Source organism: Aythya fuligula, chromosome 4 (assembly GCF_009819795.1).
Source record: "Aythya fuligula isolate bAytFul2 chromosome 4, bAytFul2.pri, whole genome shotgun sequence".
NCBI classification, from domain to species: domain Eukaryota; kingdom Metazoa; phylum Chordata; class Aves; order Anseriformes; family Anatidae; genus Aythya; species Aythya fuligula.
The window spans coordinates 45332405-45353632 of NC_045562.1; the positions used below are offsets into that span (position 1 = coordinate 45332405).

The 21228-nt window shown below is 41.6% G+C and overlaps 1 protein-coding gene across 8 annotated transcripts in view; it reads left to right on the top strand.

Moving 5' to 3' along the window:
- Nucleotides 1-21228, top strand: part of PTPN13 (protein tyrosine phosphatase non-receptor type 13) — a 136260-nt gene that overhangs the window by 43766 nt on the left and 71266 nt on the right. For all 8 annotated transcript variants that reach the window (XM_032187307.1, XM_032187308.1, XM_032187310.1 and 5 more), the window contains 3 exons: nt 6473-6592; nt 14573-14742; nt 19317-19382. In XM_032187307.1, the coding sequence (XP_032043198.1) occupies nt 6473-6592; nt 14573-14742; nt 19317-19382 (356 nt within the window). The remainder of the gene's footprint in view (nt 1-6472; nt 6593-14572; nt 14743-19316; nt 19383-21228) is intronic.

A 21228-nucleotide genomic window follows, 5' to 3' on the forward strand; every position in this document is an offset into this window, starting at 1 on the left:
GATTGTCTTACTAAAGTTGGTGAGAATTATTTTATTTTTTTTCTCAATATTTTATCATCTCAGTTTCATGATATATTTACACCTATTTGAAAGTCAGCCATTTTCTTGGGGGGGGGGGGGAAATGTAAATCTTCCTGAACTGAACTTTCTTTTTGTAATGCTGCATCCAAGAAATTTGAGGACTCCTACTCTTTTGGCAAGATCTGTGCCTAGGTTCCTGCTGATCCAGTCACGCTGCCTTCATTTCCACTCATTATTGCCTTACTGCAAGGGATGTTGCGCTGAGAAGGGATAGTTATAAAGCAAGGTATCGTTCTCTGTTACTGAGAAGGGAAAGATTAATATCTAACAGAATCTGAACCCAGCGGTACTAGAGACTGTATCTAGTGTGTTGCAGTCGGCATCACCTCATCACCACAGGAGAGAGCTTAGTTGTGAAACAGTATTTCAGCGGTGTGTGCACCACTGTTGCTGCTTCTCCAGCCAGAGCTCACGTTCCTGCTTTGCTTGCAGGAAGAGCTGCAAGTGCACAAGGACAGGCTTCAGTCCCGACCTTTTTATAGCACGTGAGGAATGTGCAGCTCTTCGCACAGCAGCAGGGGAGCTGGAGGTGCCATTCGCAGGTGGTGTCAGCATGGTCTGGCTTAGGTGCGGTGACAGCGCCTGTCACCAAGGCAGACCTGACCACGGCGGTGTCATCCCTGAAGATACATCATCCGAAGAGCCTGACTGCCTCTGTGCACCAGGAAGAGCAGCATGGAGGGAAGGCATCTTCACTGAGACTGCTGCACCTCCTGGGATTGGTTTGAGTGGAGGAATGTGGCAGCGCATCGCTGCCTCAGGAAATTAGGCTTTCAAGAGCACGGCGTGTTTGCTTGCGATTATTTTGTGTCGGTGGAAGAGTTTCATCTGTTGTGTGAATAGGGGTGCTCGGGGTTCATCTGTTACTTGAGAAGTGTTGATGTTAACCAGCTGTCTTTGCAGCCCTGAAATTTCTGCTTTTTCCCTTTAAAAAAGTTTGTATTAGTCACAAGTACTCTGTCACTACTTAGCAATTAAAATGAAAGTAGTGAGCCGGAGAGACGCAGCAAGGAGACGTGCCTATCCGAGGTGGAGCTGATCAGCAGCAAAATAAGGGAGTTACCCAAGGATCTTACACTGACAATTAAACCAAGAGAGGAATACGAGAGTCATGCCCTGATTTATGTGGATTATGCTTACTTTGTAGTGATAATTATACGCTATTCTGAATAGAATTTTAATATCAGATGTGAAACATCAGCTACCCTGCTGTATAAGAGAACATTTTGCAGTTGCCTAGAAAACATGACTTTCATGATGATTATTATATATGTTTTGGACTGGATTTACTAGTTTGCCTTACATGAGACCTCAGATAAACAAGTTTATCTGGTTCTGGTGATAGAGAGACAGAAAAGCCAGGGAGGGAGCACATTGTCAGCAATAACCCTTGCTCGTCTTCCATTGCGAATTCGCTCTGGTGCCGAAAGCTGATTTCTTTCCACCTTCCAGGAAAAAAAGCAAACACTTCTCAACTAAAATAAGCTATGCTTGCCCTGGAGGTGCAAGCCAAGATGATAAATAAGTCACATTCCTTTGTCTTCCAGACACTGGAATACGAGACTGAGTTAGTTAAGGCTTCGCAAGGAAATGCTAACATCTCAGCTGTTAGTGTGTGGGAGCAGCACCGTGTAGCTTGAACAGCAGTGTCCTGGGCTTCAGGCAGTGCGCAGCTTCTGTCGTAGTCTTTGTTTTACCACAACTTTCAGTTAGTTTCTTCTCCTTTAATTCAGAGGTGTAAGCTCCAGGATGAAGCAGTCAGTTCGAAGAGGAGATGCAACTCTCAAGAAACTTTCTCGATAAAAATGTGAGGCCCAGAAGTACGGGAGTGTTTTGCTGGTATTTTGTCCTGTCTGCCTGCAGGAGAGAGGAGAAGACAAAAGGAAAAACAGGAATGGAAGCAGCTGAGCTCTGCCAAAAGTGGAGCAGAGGAAAAAGGTTCAGAGGTAGTAATGCTGGTCTCTAGTGGCATCTCCAGAATAAAGAATGAGTGCTCAGATTGTATTTTTATCAGGTAACCGATTGAATGAAAGGCATCAAGAAGCATATTTGGTCTCAAACTTTGATTCACATGATTTCCAATACTTGTTTAGAGACCTAACAAAACTTGAAACAAAAAAAAAAGTGAGGGCTAAAGGGGGAGGAGGAGGGATTTGCATCTTGCAGGGCTCTTCTCCATTTTTGCCCCCTCTTCATATCTGTAGGAGAAGTGAAAAAAGTGGATGTGGTACAGGGCTGGTTTCTTTATTCTTTAATAGATAAATAATACTAATTTGCAATAAGTATCATCACTTCAGGATTCTAAAAAAAAATTATATATAAACGCAGCTGACTTGATTAGCTCATATATTTACCCTGACTGCATGCTTGACTTGAATATTTGCAAATGTTACTTTATTTTGTGGGCAGTCTATGCAAATCGGACCCGCAGCTAAGGTTTCAAAGAGTATTGAAGCAAAAGCTTTCGAACTAGGCTCCAGGGTTCTGTACTTAAGCAGAGTTTCAGCAACAGTGTTATTGGGGATAAACTAATTGATAGATGCATTCCAGGTCTTCTTCGGGATGTAAGATGTGGGGCAATGCAAATAAATAGGATGGGTGCCAGCGTTCTGAAATTACAGGGCATGGTAATGACTCGAGGTGCTTAGGCTCTGTAATGGGAGAGGTCAGACTTTCCAAGCTGTCCTGGTCCAGCTCCAGTGCAGTTTCACTGGGATTTGTGAACATGGAGTGCTTCTAGAAAGCACTTGACATGCGGCAAGTGCTCAATAAAGCAGCGGTTTATTTTTAGGCAGCTGACTGTGGTTTTAGAGATTCTCATTTTAAGAGGTGGTTGTTGGTGTTTTTTTTGACAGAAGTACACGATATGGTCTCGTTAAGTCTGCTTCTGCTTTCAAACATTTGAATCGACAAAAGAGAAGTTGATAAAGGGCTCCCTGCTTATCTGTGAAGAGAAAAACGCCCCTCAGAAAAGGCTGTTTTCACCAAAATAACTTTTTTTTTTTTTTAATTGGATTTTTACAGAGCCTTCTTCTGACCTCTTTGGTCTGTTTCAGATTTTGTCAGAGGAGTAAAACAAATAGCAGAGTACAATGGTTTTCAGCCTTTTTTTTTTTTTCACTCTTTGTAGCACATCTTCCAAACTACAGTGAGCGTAAGCGGAGCAGCTGTTCCCGACGTTTCTTGGCAGTGTAGTCTGATGAGATACCAAACAGGAATGAGGTAGCTGCAGGCGTCTTGGGGAGCTGAGGCCGTTCGAGCAGAGGTTTTGACTTGGAGTTTGGGTTCTGAATTTGCAACATCGGGAAAAGCGCTGATGTGGAAGGCGAGGTCAAAAGCAAACAACGCGTGGTGTTAAAAACAAAACACGCAGGAGTTGAACAAAGGCTGAGTTGAAGCAGTTCAACCCTTTAAGTTTAATGCTTGTGTAGGAGCTTTGACCAAAATACTGCTTCTCTAGTCTTTATTAAACACAGTTATTGCAATAGCTTCTGAATACTTCAAGTGGCAAGAGCTCAGTAAAGGCAGGAAAGATTAGGCCATTCAGCTGCGCCTGATTCTCAGCTGCTGTTGGGGAGCTTCCATCCCAAATTTCAAATGAATTCCAGCTCCAATTTCAAAGGTGTGAGGAAAACCTCAGTGGTGGGGGAACGTGAGGATCTGGAGCACCTCTGCGGCACGCACAAATGATCAAAAAGCAAATTGTCTTAAATTTGAAAAGCAGCAGGATGACAACTCAGCGGATACGTGGCCGAGGGGAGGTTTGGCAGCGTGGCTTGGCGTGGGGGCTGCTCTCACTGCCCATCTCTACACAGGCGGCGGAGCACAGGGGCGAGGAGGTTCCCTAGCTGACTTTACAGGGAAGAGACAGAGCTGCTCATCCCACTCATCAGGGAGTGGATAAGCCGTCTGCCTTGCAGGGAGGAGCTGGCAGCTGGCCCCGGTGAGGTAAACAGGCTTTTTAAAGGAAGTGTTTGAGATCTGGGAGAGGCCTTTGGCCCAAGCTGCATTCTTTCTTGGAACTGTGCTGCCTGCATGGCTTAGGGCAGAATGGTGTGGAGGGTGAGAAACTGCACTCAGGGCTTGTTGATACAAATGATTTACACCTGAATTTACTCTCTTGTCCTGAAGCGAAAAAAAAAAAAAAAAAAAAAAAAAAAAAGGCAGCCTCCGCATGGTGCAACTCCTTTCCTGTGGAAATTACCCTCTTGTATGGTCAAGAAGTAAGTTCTGGAGCAAGCAACTTGCAAGTAACGTGTGTGCACACTTCTCCAGTGTCACCTCTTCTCGTGTGCCCGCCGTCTCCCTGCACTATGTTGCACTTCCAGCAGCATGCATGGCACCTCACACGTGTTGCTGGGACCTCGCATGGTTTTGGGGTGGGTGTAGGATCCACGCCTGCCTGGTTCACACAGAGTTCATAGCACTGAGCCCTTTGACGTGCCTGGGGATCACAGCTGTGCCCCGATTTCTCACCTGGGGAAGAGAACTTTCCGGGTGCAGCTGGATGCTTTTTGCTAGTCCTCCTGATAGTCTGAAAAACACAATGACTGAAGGAGGTGAAGGCAGCAGTCTGAACAGTTTGATAGGGATTTTTACAAAAGCTTTGTATGATTTGCCCCTGTATAAGTGACTCGATGGTGTCAGCGTGTTGTGGTGTATCAGAACTTAGAGGCATTGCCCTAAACGAAAAGGTTATGAGTGTATTGAGCACTCAGCACTCCAGCTTTCATATTCGCAACAGGCTGGACACTATTGCAGGGCCCTAGAATCTGAGGAGGCAGCAAATTTGGAAGAACTGTGCACTGTACAGCTTACCATTCCTACAAATTGCCTCTTTCTCCTCGTGTAAAATCCACAGAGAGTGCAGGATTACGGTGCACAGCGCCTGCAGAGAATAGAAAATGCAGTTTCAGACAGTGTTTTCTTCTGGTCATTTCCAGGGTAACCAAAGACCATAAATAGGTCAGCGCAAACTTGAAGGAAACGGCAGAAATCACAACATCATTTCCTTATTCTTTCTGAGGACTATTAGGGTCAAGTCACCACTATGATTTTAGATTTCATTGCCTTGCAATATGAGCGAACAGCTTTGGGAGTTCTCAGGCCCACAGGAATAATGGCAGCTGGACCAAGTCCAGTGCGCCTGGGGCTCTGGAGGGGCAGGGGAAAATGAAAAACATGGGGAAAAAATGTCACAGGTCTTTCTAGAGGAAGAAGAGTTACAAAATTTCTTGGTTTTGTTGATCTTCTTGGGGAAGAAAAGTTAGAAAAATAGAGAACTCTCCTTAGAGTCCCACTCAAATCCCAACTCAGTGTTTTGCACGTGACCGTGTTGGTAATGACTGAAGTTTTGCTCTATTCCACCTGGGCTTTCAACATTGTTTTGAATTTATTGACTTATTTTTTTCTTTCAGCCAAGCTACTGCTGGCTTTGTACAAGCAGATCTTCTGGCTTACCACGCTACAGCTGCGGCCTTTGTAGCTGGATGGATATTCATTGACTTGCTCTTGTGATCTAGAAACTGCTTCATGTACAATTCTTGTCCTGTTGATGTAATGGATTTGGGAGATGGAGCAGACATGCTTATGGGCTCAGTAGTGGTGTTAAATAGGCAAATGGTTTATATCGCCTGCAGAGCAGTCCCTGCTATTGTTTAATCACAGCTGAAAATAATCAGCATTTTGCAGGACTGGGAAGAGGGAGTGGTAGGGAAGTATTTCAGGGAGATTTTTGGTAGTGGTGTAGCATCCAGCATATTTTATTTACAACATTTAGCACTTTCTATGCTAAAGAATATTTAGAATAGTTAGCACCTTTTGTGCAGACTCTGTGCCAGTTGTATGTGAAGCAGTTGTATGATTTTCCTTCACTTTGTTACATGTACACAGAAGATGAACACAGGATACCTGTCAGACCCGCAGCTCGCTTGTATGTTTGCAGGCTGTGCTTCATATTGTTTGCTCATGAAATAATACAAACAGCCCTCTGAAAATCTGTCACAAAAGCTTCCTTTTCTAACAGCAGCTGATTTTAATTAGGCCTTTCAGAATCATTTTCATAGGACTATTAATGCAAATCAGCTGTAGCTATTAATTGTTGTCATTTTTTTTAACAGAGCAAACTCTTGTTCATAATATAAGGACTAACAACAGTTTATTGAATGTATTGGTTTAGCAACCTATCATATTAATGTGGATCATTGCTGTCATAGCCTGTTTCTCATCTGCGTAAGAGCAGGTGGTCCTTACTGTGTATATCCGCTGAGTTCTGTTAATAGCAGAGACTTTTTGTGACTGAGTTGAAAACTGTTTATTACTACGTGAGTGCTGCATACAAGGAGAAAATAGCTGTTAAGCACTCTTAAACGGGTTGTGTCTTATTTCCCAGGTAACATGCATGTGTCACTGGCTGAGGCACTGGAGGTTCGGGGTGGGCCACTGCAAGAAGAAGAAATATGGGCTATTTTGAATCAAAGTGCAGAGAGCCTTCAAGAGCTATTCAGAAAAGGTAAGCATTTGAAAGGAGGGATATATGGAATGGAAACATCTTGGTTACGTTGACCTGTAACATACTCTCTTGTTCTTCATAGACTCTAAATGCGCATAATAAATTGCTCCTAGGTACATCTCAACCCTGAGGCTGTTTTCAGCCATTCCTTCATGTTCTGTCAGGACACACGACAGGTGGTTTCATGTGGTGACAACTTCACTTTGGTAGGAAACTACCACATAGTCCCTGTATTATTCTAGACACGTAGAAACGAGATAGAAACATATAAAAAAAAGATAAATACCTCTGAGGCCATCAGAGCAATCTGTTGTAGTGTACTCTACAGCATAGTATAGTGCTGTCATGACCAGTTTGCTCTGAAGTGATTTAGTCCTGAGTGAGGTGAAGGTGAGCCGCTGAAAACTTGAGCAGATGGTCAGGAATCACTCCCCAGAGTGGGTTTAGCAATCCTGGTATAGATACTGAGAGGAATGTGAGTGCATGTTTTTGCTTTCCAGGAGTTAGAAATAAATCTCCCTTCTTCCTACCTCCCCCAAAGTAGTTGGTTTTAAGGTGAGCATCTGCAGTGTTGCTAATGATCATCTGTTCTAGCATTTGATCTAAGTATGGTGCCCTTTTCTCCCTTAGGTTTTCCTTTCCTTTTTTATAATCTGCAAGTCCTTAAGCTCATTGCTCACCCACCCACCATTTTTTTCCTCCCCATTTTTATGAAGTTTTGGACTTAGGTGACCTGACCTCAGATAGAGCATGTGTTTCGATGATGCATCTAGCATTTGAGAAAACATGGGGCTGTCATCTCCTTCTGTCTAGGCATCCGTCTGTATGAGTATTTAACTTGATTCAGGAAAAATCACAAGTTCTCACTTTAAAAATGGCTATTGTTTTGCCACATTACTATGCAAGAGATATATCTTGATTACTGAGGGAAAATTCTGATGTGTTTTTGCATATTCTGTTGTATTTTTGCAAGGATTAGCTTGAATGTATAATCTTGCTGAAACTAAGGTTTTTAAGATATGTTTTAGAAAATATCTAGTCAGACGCTAGATCTGTCTCATACATGGATATATGTATCATCTCTGAATAGTTCACAGAACTCCAAAAGAAGGCACATATGGGCAGAAACTTTCATACAGCACTTGATACCTGAGCAAGATTTACTTAAGATCATAATCATGAAATTAAAGGGGAAGCTGGTGTCTTCTCTCCTCTCTTTTTCTCTGTTGCATCTCTATGAAAACCATTTTTTTAAGACAGTGGGTTGGTGAGTCCATGGGAGACTTGAACTAAAGAGTATCTTGAAAGATTACAGGTTCATACCCGAGAATCAACACCGTGAGCTCCATCTTGAAGTCCACCTGAAAGAAGCCAGCACCCTAAATACATAGCAGAGAAACTACTTAAGAAGTGTAGACTTAATAGAAGTCTCCACTGAAAACTGAGTAGTAATAGCTTGAGTAGTGCAGAAGAGTTATAATTACTGTGAAGGCTTCAAGGAAGTGTTGAGAATGAGAACACAGGCAGCCCTCCTTTGGAGGGACAAGTACTGAAAGATGAGAGCACAAAATGGAAATCTGCCCCAGGACTTGTGGTGTATGCTTTTAAGGTAGGGGAGTGTTTGCCAGTCAAGACTGGCTAAGATGGTAGAAGTTTCTGGTCTTGCTTCCTATCAGTGAATACCAAAACACAGCTTCAGATAAAATCAGTGCCAGAAGATTGTCTCTTTTGGGATATGAAGGTGTTTTACTGAGTTGTTCTGCTAGTTCAGCAAATTATTTTCAGTCGCATGCTATTAATTAACCTGGGGTATAGCCCTGTGGTAAAATGCTCTTTAAAAGACATCTAAATGAAAGAGCTTTACAATGTAACAATGGTTGACAAAAACAACTTAATTCCTCCCAGCAAGATTAAGATAACAAGTCTTTAATGAAGATTTGGCTTTGCTAAGGAAAAAAACTGTAGACATCTTGTTTGGTCATCTTGAATATCAGTTTCTGTGCTGGCTTGTAGAGATGTGTTGCAGCGCTGCAGAACAGAATGCAAAGGTTCCTGTGGGCTTTCTTGTCTGACTCAATTTCATTTGCTCTTTGTCAGGGACTTGCAGCATATGGAGGATTCTAGGGAAATCCTGCTCTCCACAGTTAAATTCTAGAAATACAGAGGGCACAAAAGAGCTGTTCAGTGGCAGAAGTCAAATTGTCGGTTTTTCAGAACTGACCAGCCACTCCTGGGCAGAGGGCCACAAAGGCAAGCTCTGAGTTTTGGCAAGTTCACCACAGGCTTGACTCTGATCAGTCTCAGGGATGGTCTTTTCTTGCTCTTGTATAGCTCTGGATCCCCTGATAATGTTGTTTTGTAACTAGATCTAAGCTTTGATATGTTTTCTATATTAAGTTTCTTTATTTTAAAGCAGCATCAACAGCAAAAAAGAATTCAGCAGCATGGTCCAACTGTTTTGAAATCAGGAGGACAGAACAACCATGGAAATTGCCATCACTTAACTTGCCTTTTGTTGGAAACCTCCTACACCAGTCCAGCAACCACACACACTTAAAGGAATTGCTAACCCAAGCAACCACTGATGTATTTATTTATTAAATCCTGGTAGAATTTTGAAGTTGGCAATTCTTGTTCTTGTTCCACCAACTGAGAAAGTGTTCTTCAATTCATTTGTTATTTAAACTAGTTTCAGGAAATTAGGGAAAACTACTTAGGCAAGCCTCTGTGACAGATTTAGTGACTTGTTGATTTATACTTGTTGTCTCTTGGTGCGTCTGTCTATTTATCCATCAAAGCACTGAATAGAAGAAGTACATAATGAAATTCCATGTTTTACATTCTTAATCACAGATCACACCACGTCAAATTCAGTGACTGATCCATAGATGTGCATGTTCTTATGCTTAGTTGTACTTACAGTTCTCAAAATTGTTGAACCCATTAAAATACTTAAAAATTTGATTGCAGTCATTATAAGCAGTGAAAAATTAGATGGAAATGCCCAGTTGCTAATCACTGATTTAGAAGATCAACTCTGGTAGCTGTCTTGTCAGCATGTTATAAGCTGTTAAATGGAGGAGAAAGACAATCCAGTACTCCTAGTTGCAGTTCTGACATCAGTTGTAGTGAAGTTGAAATTAATCTGGAGGTTTGAAAACGCCGATACCAGACCTGCCCTTCTCTTACATCTGTTTAATTATCTGCAATAACTATTTTGTTGTTCAGAGGGTGTATCAGCTGTTTCAGACATGCTGTATCTTGCAGTCAGTGCTGCATGAAGTCAAAGGAACGAGGCTTTGAAGTGAAGCATCTCGGAGGCAAGCGTGTAGGTATAAGGAGCGCGCTGTGCTCGCCGGCACTCAGGAGAGTAAGCCAGGCACTCTTCTAATTGAAGAGGTTGAACTGGAGAGGGTTTATCAAAACTTCACAGTGGGAAAGACTCGGTGGCGTAAGCCACTCCTGTGCTAGAGTGCTTCCTGGGGTCTGGAAGTAGTCCCATTGTGTGTTCCTAGAGAAACGTGTGTTCAGAGGGAGAGGAGGAAGAGATGGGGAGGAAACCTTTCTGATAATAGAAAGGCAGGCTGAGTGAAGACATCACTGAACAGACTGGCTTTCTGCACAGAAATATAAACAGAGAGTGATTTATGTTAAAAAAAAAAAAAAAAAAAAAAGGCGATGCCATCTGAAAGTGCATGTGAGGAAAGACAGTTGTGGGTTTTTTTGGGGACCTGTAAATCTTGTCGAGTCATGCCACTGCATCTGCTTAGCTTGGGTAAGTTTAACAAAAGGGAAGAAGGCAAAATGAAACGTATTGATGGAAGCTGGTGGTGGGTTCCAGTAATCAGAGCTACTTGGTTTTAGGGGAAAAAGGGCAGGGAATGGATTCCTTCAGCTGACAGGAGGGAAGAGGCAATAAGAGGAAACATATCCTCCTCATTTACCAGAAACACCCCTGGAGGCAGGTGTTAATATGTTCTTTTTCCCCTTCACCAATAACTGTTGCAAAATGTTTTCTTCCACATTGTGCTAACGTTTGATCCTTTAGTGTAGGAGAAGGAATGAGGCCAGACTTCTAGATTTGGTTGGTTTTCTGGTCTTCCCTAAGCAAGTCTTGCTTTTTACTTGCACTCTTTCTTGAACTCTGCAGGGTGTGCTTGGGGTGATGGAAAGGCATGGCGTGCTGTTACCCTGAGCAGGGAGAGTCCTGGGAGTGACAGGGGTTTCCCAGAAACTAGTCATTCACGTTATTTCTTGCTCCAGTCCTCTGAGGAAAGAGTAACTTTCAGTACACCTCCCATTCCTCCCTGTGCTGCTGGGTTCCAGTGGTTGAACGTCATGCCAAGGCTTTCTGCTCAGTCCCATCCTCCTGCATCTTGGCGGTGGCTGGGGAGCAACGCAAAGAGGCAAACATTGAGAATCCTGTGCGTGTACGTTTTGGGTTGTTGGTTTTGGTTTTTTGGTTTATTTGGGGTGTTGACTCTCTTAAGACATTTCAGTGTCCTGAAAGGGTTGAAATGTTTGTCATTTCCTACCATTTTTTGCTAATTGCTATGGCCTAAGGGAGAAAAAGTAGGAGAAATCACAACTTGAAGAGCTTGAAGTCTACCTGTTGTTTAGGAATTCAGAGTTACCAGCCCTCACTGTTGTAAAATGGATCAGTTTTAAACTGCTGCCTGAACTCGCTCTCTCTTAGAATGTTTGTTTTCTGTTTTGTTTTGTTTTTTCCTTTGGCAACTTGCATCCTGTTAAACCATTTAAAGGTTTAGAAGCCTTTCTTTTATTTTCCAGATGCTCTGCAGCTGAATGATCCTCCAGTTTTTACTGCCTTTAAAGCCAATTCACTCTTTCCCTTCAAGTAAGACCACACTATTTATCTGTGTCTTGGCACTGCTGGATAAACTGTGCTCTCACAAGTGTTTTGTTACCAAGCTGCATAGTTCGTGCATGAACTCAGAAGGCTGGCAGCACAGCACCAGCGTGGCCGAAAACCTCCTGGATGTAAAAATGACTGGTAACCATACCCTGACTTGCAGCGCTTTCAGGAAGACGGGCTCAGCTCTCTTCTTGTATCATTTTCCCCAGTATTTTGAGCAATAGATTTCCCTCACTGCTCTTAGAAATGTTTCTGAAAGCCTTAAAGAGGAGATGACATGAATGTTATCTCTGGAAAGGAGTTCCTGTTGTTTTGTTCTGGTCCCTGGCTCTGAGATGCGTTCTGTCTTTGTTACTTTTTTCTATGGCACGAACAGTGAAGTGGAAGAGTAGAGTAACTTCAAAATATTATTTTTGGGATAAATTTGCAGTTGCAAGAGTTTTGAGGCAATTAATTTGATTTGTGATAGATTTGTGACCAGAGAAGGTGCCTGAAGAGGTGATCTTGTGTACTTCATGCTGTGTGTCTGCTACGTGCTGCAGTAAAATCACCATCTTGAGCACAATTGATGATTTTTCCCACTCTATCAAGCAGATATCTCTTCATGGTAATACAAATGATGACAGGCTTAAATCTTTTTGAAGCTAGGGGTCAGTGGGATCCCCATGGGGAAGAAGGAAAGTACGTACTGCAGTGTGACAACTGGTGATTAATGTCTGCATCAAGTTTTCCTCCTGGCCAAATCTATTTCATGTTGCTGAAGTAGCTCAGCAAATAGAATTCTTCAGTGATTTGGCTGTGTTTTGTTTTTTTTTTTTTTTTTTCTTTTCACAGCTTGATAAATTCAATATTTGGAAAAATGGTGACACTGGGCAAGCTCTAGAAACAGAAATAAACATGTACAATGCTTGTTAGTTCACCCATATGTTTTATTTACTTTGCCTTATACTGATGTTGGTAGGCTCAAGTACCATACGTTGCCTTGTCTCTCCAGTTTATTTTTTAATATGATAGGAAAACCCTCTTTCTCCTGTGTATCCTCTCCGAACAAGAAGAGAAAGATCATTGTGTAGGGTTTTATGTTTGTATCTTGCATATTTTTAGGGTAGTTTTTTTGTCGTTGTTGCTTGCGGTGAAGTGTGCTGGTTTCGATGGGCAGCTCAGCAGCTCCGTACCAGAGTTGAATTGATTTAGCCGGTGTGATCAGAGCTGCCTTCTGCAGCAATTACTTCCTTTGGATCCAGGAGATGAAGGCAGAACAATGAAGTATGTCCGCTTGAGGCAAGAAGACTGAGAGCTTCTCTTCTATGTCATAAAAAGTGGGGAGAAACCATTTCTGCAATGCGAATTATAAAGTTTTCATACCAGCTTTTAGCATAACACACTGACGAATTAGAAAAAGTGTAACAAACTTTCTGTAACCAAGTTCCTATGAAGAAAAAAAACATGAGTCACGGGGTAACAAAACAGCCTACATCCTGTGCTTTTTTTGGCTTGGGTTTATAAATTGAGTATTTTCAAGTTACTATTGAATGGGGACTTCTCTGTTTATGTGGAGGCTCTAAAAACTTCCAGAAAAAGTCTGTTTAAGTAGAAACATTTTAAAGTGAAAAGCACAAGTTTTTACAGGTCCACTTACTAATCGCTCTCAGGTGTTTAAACTTGAAATAATTAATTCAAGTAGAGTCTGCAGGATCTTCTAGAATGTTTGTTGCCCTCAGTGGTCCCTTTTCCTGTGTAAGGGAAAACTCTGTTTAGGGTTTTAAAGAGCGTTTGTAATACTGAGTGTGTTCATCTTAGGTTGAAAAATGTATCGGTGGCTTCTCTGCTGAATGATTTTTTCTGCACGCACTGGTAGGAGGGGAAGCTTTGAGCTGCAGGAATTCAAAATTGGATGTTTTTCTGGATAATTGTGCTAGCCAAGTAATAATATAGTTCTGCTTTCCATGTCAGAGAATGTGGGACACCTAGGAGCAATTCCTTGGCTCTTCTTGGAGGAAGGGGAACAGAAGGAATGGAAGGGCTGGCTTGCTAGATCCTTTTACATCTGATACCTGCATGCAGTAATTTAAAACGTTTCCTAGGAGATTAGAAATATTCTAGATTACAAGATAGTTGAACAGCCTGGGCACCAGCACTGTGGGAGCATCATGAGCTGATAGGAGAGTGGAAAATGTTGTTAGTGGTGGTGCTGAAGTAGGAAATGGTTGTTCTGCTGTTGTCGCTTATTATGCAGAGGAGGAGGACCGACCTGTCCATCAAACGTGGGTTTCCTCAACTCTTTGAAACAGAGTTAATTTTTATTTTTACAGTGTTAAAAGCTTGTGCCTCCTTCAGTGAAAGTGAGCTGTATTACTGTTAGAAACATAGAAAAAATATTTTAACTCAAGAAAATTAGGAAAGTTTTTGTTTGTTTGTTTGTTTGTTTTTTTGCTCTAAGTTCAGTGTTTGTTCTGCTGTTCTAAGATTTGAAAGGAGGATCTTACAAAGGGATTGGGTTTACTCTTTGCCCACTTCCGCTGCTGTCTCTAATTTTTTTATTTTTCAGTTCTGAAAATACTTTTTTCTTTGGGCTGGATCCAGCTGTAATGTCCCAAGACTTCTCTGCTTGTCCCAGTCCTATCAGCTGGTCTTAATACAGAGCATTCCTTTTCTCTGCTAACCTTGTCTTCCCTCTTCAGATCATTGCTGCTACAACCGTGCTATTAAGATAGCAGTTAACTCTGTTCTTAATGCAGGATCTCACCTTAATGACATGCATCCTACAGCATTTCATAGAATCAGAATCTTAGAATTTGATCATTTTAGATGTCAGCTGTGTTTCAGACATGAAATAACCTGAGGACAGGAGATCTGTGACATTTTAGCAAGCTCTTCATGACCTTGGTGATATGAATAATGGCACAGAACTAAAGAAAAGAAAGAGATACTACTCTTTAGTGTGATGAAAATTGGGTTACTATTGTGGTTATGAAGCATCACAGGTGGAAAAGGAAGCATTTTGATATTCAATTTGTCTTTGAGCTAATAAAATTACATTAAGGAATGCCACAGAACAATCGTATGTTAATTTGGGGCTTTTTCTTTTCTTCTTTCAAATGCAGCTGATCCTACTGCTCTGGGATTCATCATTTCTCCATGGTCTCTCCTGTTGCTTCCATCTGGCAGTGTATCGTTTACTGACGACAATGTGTCCCAACAAGATCTGCGAGCGTTCACGGCTCCAGAGGTTCTGCAGAACCAGTCTCTGTCATCTCTCTCAGACGTGGAAAAGGTAAGATACCTCTCCCATGGCAGAGAGCTGCTGCCTTTTCCTGTTGATGAGTTCACAAACTGGCTTTGAGCTGACCTTTTTGTCTCTGCAGTATTCTTGATTTCTATGCTTGATTGTTGGTTTATGTTGTGAATGCAAGAATCAGATTCAGCAAAGCAGGATACAACTGCCAAGCTCTGCAGTCATAGTATTGGAATTGTTTGTCTTGTTTCAGGAGAGACAACATTGTTGAAGATAGTAATGTTGTCTCCAATGTAATCTCTGAAGTTAACATGCAATACAGGCCTTGAAAAACATCAGAAAAAACATTCTGAATGGCACATTTGTGACATGCTTCAGAAATGATTGTGTTCTTTGTTCCATGCTGGGGTTCATTTAGTACAGTACTTTTTTCTATTTGAAAAAAAAAAAAAAAAAAAGAGAGAGAGAGTGGTTAATATTTTAGGCCACATTGTGATGTTTCTTTATCTTCAGGATAGAAATCATCAGAAGGACCTCTGGCTTGTAAACTTGAGCAGGCAGCATATCAATAAACAATGACCAAATACTGGCATTCAGCACAAACACACTTCTGGTTAATCCTCTCTGATTACAGATGTGCAAATTTATGTTGTGATAGCAATATAACTTTGCTTGCTCCAAGGTGATGACAGAATCAAGCCTCCACTGCAGCAGTTGTGTTGCTTTTTGTATTGGGAAACAGTTGTGTGTGGAAATGTAAAAGCTTTGGCTTTACATAAGCAAATTCTTCACACAGTCACCTATAAACTAAATAAAACCCTTTAGCTTGTGGTGTTACGTCTTAGCATTAGGTTGAAGCTTCGAGCTTTGGGCTTAGGATAAATTAACCTGGTTTGTGAATTAACTCTGCTTAATTTCTGCAAGTGTATTGTCCACACTGGCAGGTGAAAAAGGAACTGTTGTGATACCCTGAGATGGTAAAAACAGTTGGAAAAAAATGAGCTGCTTCCATTCTTGTTCCCAGTTTCTAGCCTTGCAGATAAATCAGAGCTGTGCCCCCAGTGTGGTGTTCATGCCTGGGTGCTTCCAAGATATTGATCCTCTGGGGCTATTTGCTTGCTTGTATGGCAGGGAAAAACTACCTGGAACAAGGCAAGGAGGTTAATCTTCACTGGAAAGACACTGGTGAAGCAGTCCAATAATGGTAAAACAATATCAAACATCTCACACGGGGAATAACCAGGCAAAACTAACAAATTCTACTCCTGGCATAAAATTGCAACTCTAAATAATGATCTCTTTTTATTTCTTCCCCTTGTATTGTATAAACACTTTAGTCTTATTATGGCTCTCTTATTTGGAGATATTAGAGCTGATAAATAACTGGTCTATGCATCCTTTTTTCTGCTTGTTTTCCTTCACATTAGCAACATACTGCGTGCTGGAGCTTACGCTGTTAATTTTTTGTGACTTCATGTTTCTTAGGTCTTGTTTTGCACATGCTGACTTAATTTGAAACACATTTAAACCTCTTTTTTGTTGTTCTGTTGCATCTCAGCATAGTTTGCTAGACTCATCTAGTGGAAATCTTTGGTGTTTTCCTCTTTTGGTTCTTGTTCTGAAATCAGACCCTGTCTGCAAGTTGGGCTTTCTTGTTTCCTCATTTCTTCTGGCCTCTGATCAGCCAACAACAAAGTCGCATTCAGCTCTTCAGCTATGACTTCACTTGCTGGCCGAATGGAACAGAGTATTCAGTGATAACTGTTGGACAAAACGATAGTCACTCAGTGAATACCCTTTTGGTTCTTTCAAGACACTCGGTCAAATTGAATACAAACCAAGCCTGATCTAATTGCGAGCCAATTGGAAATGCAGTTAGCAAACCATTTGAAGTTATAATAAGAGACGAATCTGGGAATTGAATTTGGCATTGATTTATATATTGTGGAAATTATTACAAGTATTGCAAAATGAAGATGAACCCAAAAATTTTTGGGTAAATGCTTTAATTTTTAAGAGGTGCATGTGATGTTCTTCAGTCAAAGATTGCTTCTTCTGGAGAGACAGATGAGTGTTTTCAGTCTGTGTGCCCATTAGTACTGTACAGAACCACCTATTATTTACTGATCATTTGAAATTACCAAAATTCCTGTTTGTTGTTGGGTTTTTTTGTTTGTTTGTTTGTTTGTTTTTTTGTTTTTACAACACTTTTTCAGGAGATCTTTGCCTAGTTTGTCATGCATGCATTGTCTCGGGTAAGGAACTTGTAATGCTGCACAAATGTCAGCCATAATCTTGTAAACGGGCTGGTGTGGGATTTCCTGACCCCCACACCCTGATTTTCTGTCCCAGGCTAAGCCTGTCAGACCATAGTAAGCAGTTGGAAATTCGTTAGGGGAAATGCCAAACACCGGTCTAGCAGCAATATCGTTATGGATCTGGTTCTGAAGAGAAACTGTATGAAATAGGAGAGAGTTACAGAATATAATGCATGCAGGCATTACTTGACAATCCAAAAGGGTGTGTAGGTATGTAGCAGATAGATTTTTGTCTCATATGTAGAAGTGGCTTGCAAGCAACTACACAGTGCTGTACTTAAGAAGCCTCCAAGTTCATTTAAAACTTGAAATATGGTGGAGTATCACATCAGAGACTATTAAACTTTTTAAAATTATTTTTGTGAAAGCTAGTTTCAGATAGGCTAGTAGGGTAGCATCTGTTGTAGTAGTGACAGTCCTTGTTTTGAGGTCTTATAGGTTGTGCTATAATGTTTTTGCTGAGGATGACAACAATTCTTAGTTTTAGAATAGAATAAAGCCACGGTGACATTTTCCCTTCTGACACTTTCCCCTCTGTGGTTCTGCTCCGGCTTCCTCACAAAAACACCATGTCTCTGTTTTCCTCTACCTACACAACCTTCCTGCACGCTTATCTGAATGCATGAACTGGTCCTGTTCCCACCCTCAGCGTTTGTTTGCCAGCTGGACTGAAGTGTGCCAGTGAGGAATCCCGAATCGCTGCTGCATGCTGGTGGAGGCCGTTCTGTCCTGCTGGGACTCTCAGGCTGTGCTGTAAAGGCCAGCCAAGTGATCTGAGTGGCAGAAGCTTCAGGTTGGAGTGCTTCTTGGAGTGTGTTCATTCCCAGTGTTGTCTGAATAAAGCCCATTGAATTTAAGAGAGCAGTTTTTAATAATAGGTTACTTCTACGTGTATTTAGTAATTACTTCCTTACCCTGTCCCAAAGCAGTGTATTGCTCTTCTGAATACATAAAACAGCAAATGTTTCCTTATTACATGAGAAATGTAAACATACATTACGCTTGTCTTTTTGGCTAAAAGTCTGCACAGCGCAGTAATGTTAGTGAGGCCATTATCATGTAGTAGTTATAAAAGACATTCTAATGTCTTTCAAGCAGGCTGATCTAAACAGGAAGACATTTTGGCGTCACCCTCTGAGTCTTTGTGAACACATTTTGTACATTAAGAGACTTCTTAGTGCAGAGAGAAATTCTCATGTCCAACCTTAAGGTAGTATAAGATGTGTAATTTCTAACAATTCTACATACTGAGTTTGGAAGGAAGAAAATGAGCATCACACTGCTTCTGTTCACTCCGCTACCTTTGTCTAGTCGATTTACTTGGAACTTTTAAAAAACCTGTATATGAAGTTCCAGAGCCTGGACAGATCTTGTCAATACACCTAGGACTTAAGTAAGATGTTTTGCTTTTAGTTGGCAAAGAGGTTGCCTTAAATGAATCATCCCTAACTTATCACTGTCCCTGTAACTGTTGTTCATTGTCTGCACAATAATTTAATCAGCTGCTTGCTTGAAGTTACACAAATATTACTAATAACCTGGTAGAGAGTCATCACTAGTGTATGCTACTTGCATAGTCCAGAAAAACCGTTTTTTGTTTTTGTTTTTGTTTTTTTTTACTGCTGTTCCTTAGCTGTATTGTTATTTTCACAGTGACCTGTTTGGACTGTGTGTATTTGTAGTCTGAAATCTGCAATATTTGCAGATGTATTCCATGTCTTGAAGGATTTAATATGTTCAAGATGTATATTAATATCATTGCTGCTGATATTAACGGTTAATTATGAATGTAATGATTAATGCCTTTGCGCCTTAAAATACAAATGACAGATTAAGGTGGCTGCTTTATTTATTACTGCTTTTGTGTTCGTTATATTTTTTCCTTTGATCCCGGTCCTAGTAATTCCTTGACAGTACCACCCAGCTGATGGAGTCCCACTAAGGCCTGCCTTGCCTTCAGACTAAAGGTTTCAGGAGCTTTAGGTACCACCACGCAGTCTGTTCCCCTGCATGGCTGCTGACACAGATATGTGTGCTTCTGCCTTCCTTGGGAGATGAACATGTGGACCTAAACAGCGAGGCCAGAGGCACTGATTAGATGCAGTACCTTTTGTTGCAGTAGGATTTACTTCTCTAGCTCTCAGGCAAAAGAAAATAAAAATCTGAAATACAGATGAGCTTAACTGGCAAGAAAGTATATAGGCAAAGTGACACTAGGTTAGCTGCTCTGCTTTGAAGGTGCTTTGCATTTCCTGTGCTGTTCTGAGTTGATAAATGTCTTGTGTTTCATTATAGGTACATATTTATTCTCTTGGTATGACACTCTTCTGGGGAGCTGACCATGAAGTACCTCAAAGCCAAGTAAGTTTGAATTTGGTTTTGTTTAATATCATGGTCTCAGACTTGATAGTGTGACCACTTCAACATCAATTAACATGACACGATGTCCTCGTGGGACGCAGAAGAGTGTGGCTTCCTTGCTCTACTTGGAGCTTTTCCTTGTGGTGTGTACCACTATTGTCACCTTGCAGAAAGAAGGTGCAGATAGAACATGTCTGTCCGTTTCCACGTGGGTATATCTGGGTTAGTCCATCCTGTAGCGTCACAGGCAGAAAAACAACAGTTGATGCTGCTGAAAAATACTTTTGTTTCAGGCTTATGTATAAAAATAAACATTTAAGTAACATCATTGATTTACTCATAATAAAGCAACTCGTGATCTCTGCTGCTGTAATTTCAGTGAGTCTGGAATTGGCACGTGCTAATACTTGCCTTGCGCAATGTCCAAGAAAAAGGGTATGAATTGCTTGGAAGAGGGAGTAGACTTGCTACTGACTTGTCAGCCGCTGCAGACACAGTCGCAGACTGCTTAGAGCTGAATGTTATTGCTCAAGAGGTTATCTCCCACACCCAGCAGAACGCCTTCACTTAGTTGTGGAAAGAGTCTGGAATGCCTAATTCGTCATCTGCCTGGGTGCTCCCACCTGCTCCCAGCTCAGCTGTTTGAAGGCACTATCTAAAAGGGTGAAAAGTAGGTGAAACGCACAGAGGGAGCATTTAATGAGAGACTTGGTGTCGAGGGATTTGACAGAGCATTGTGCAGCTCGGGGAGCTGAGCTATTTCTGTTCCATGTTTTGGTTCAGTCCTGTTTATTGGCGTTATGTTTAAGGGTAAGGAAGGAAGTTTTGGAAGGCTTTGGGAGTTAAAGTGCTCGGTTTCTAAAATTTTCTGTACCAGAGTAGTAGTTGGGTTCTAAGTCCTCCTGCTTTGGAAATAGCTGCCTGAACGCAGAAGTCACAAATTTGATGCTGACAGTTATAGGGATACTTCTTGGTAGCCTACCATGTCTGTCCCCCAAACTGCACTGTTTTATTAGACGGTTATCCCCCTTCTTTGCTCACCTGCCTTGTAAGGGATGAAGGGAGCAGTATTGAGCCAGTAGCAGGAGAATGGCTTGAGATAGGTGCTCAGTGGAAGGTGGGTAGGAATTAATTTTCTTCCATGTTTTTGTTCCTTCCCTCAGTATTAGATTGTAGCAACAGTTTTACAGTAATGCAGCAGGAAGAAATGCTTTCACAGTGCTTTCTCTCACTGTTTTTCTGAAGTATGGTGTAGTGAGGTATGTCTGGAAAGAAAGGGGGGAGCAGAAGTACAGAATTTTTCATCAAATGTTCTGGTGCTCTGCCCTGTGGAGGTAGTAGAGGCAAAAAGACAGGCTGTGTATGGCATAGCGTTTAAGTGTTAGTTTGTATGTGTGGAATTTCACTTCATTTTATTTGTCTGCATTTGCTGGTTGATGGGCTGCTTCTCTGCTGGGAATTTGGTTGAACTGCAAGAATGATTTGTATGATTTGGGAGAAGTGCTGAAAAAATAGGTGGGAAAAGCCTACGTTAGTTATACCAGGGTGATCCAGATGAGTTATTTATGGCACCACTTAAAAAATAAAAAAAATCAGGAGCACTAACCCAGGAAAGGTGGGAAGATAGTAATGTCTTAAAATGCTCTATGTCAAAAAGCACGCGACAGAGCTTGTGCTTTGTAGATAACCCCACGTGTTGGCACAGGGGGGAAGCTGAGACCTCAAGTGCTGGTGGCACCTGAGAACAGGTGTTATCTCTGACCATTGCGCACCCTGTGGAGTCGTATTCCACTGGCAGTGTGCTGGATTAACTGGCTGGGGAGAGGAGAATCAAACCTAGATTGTT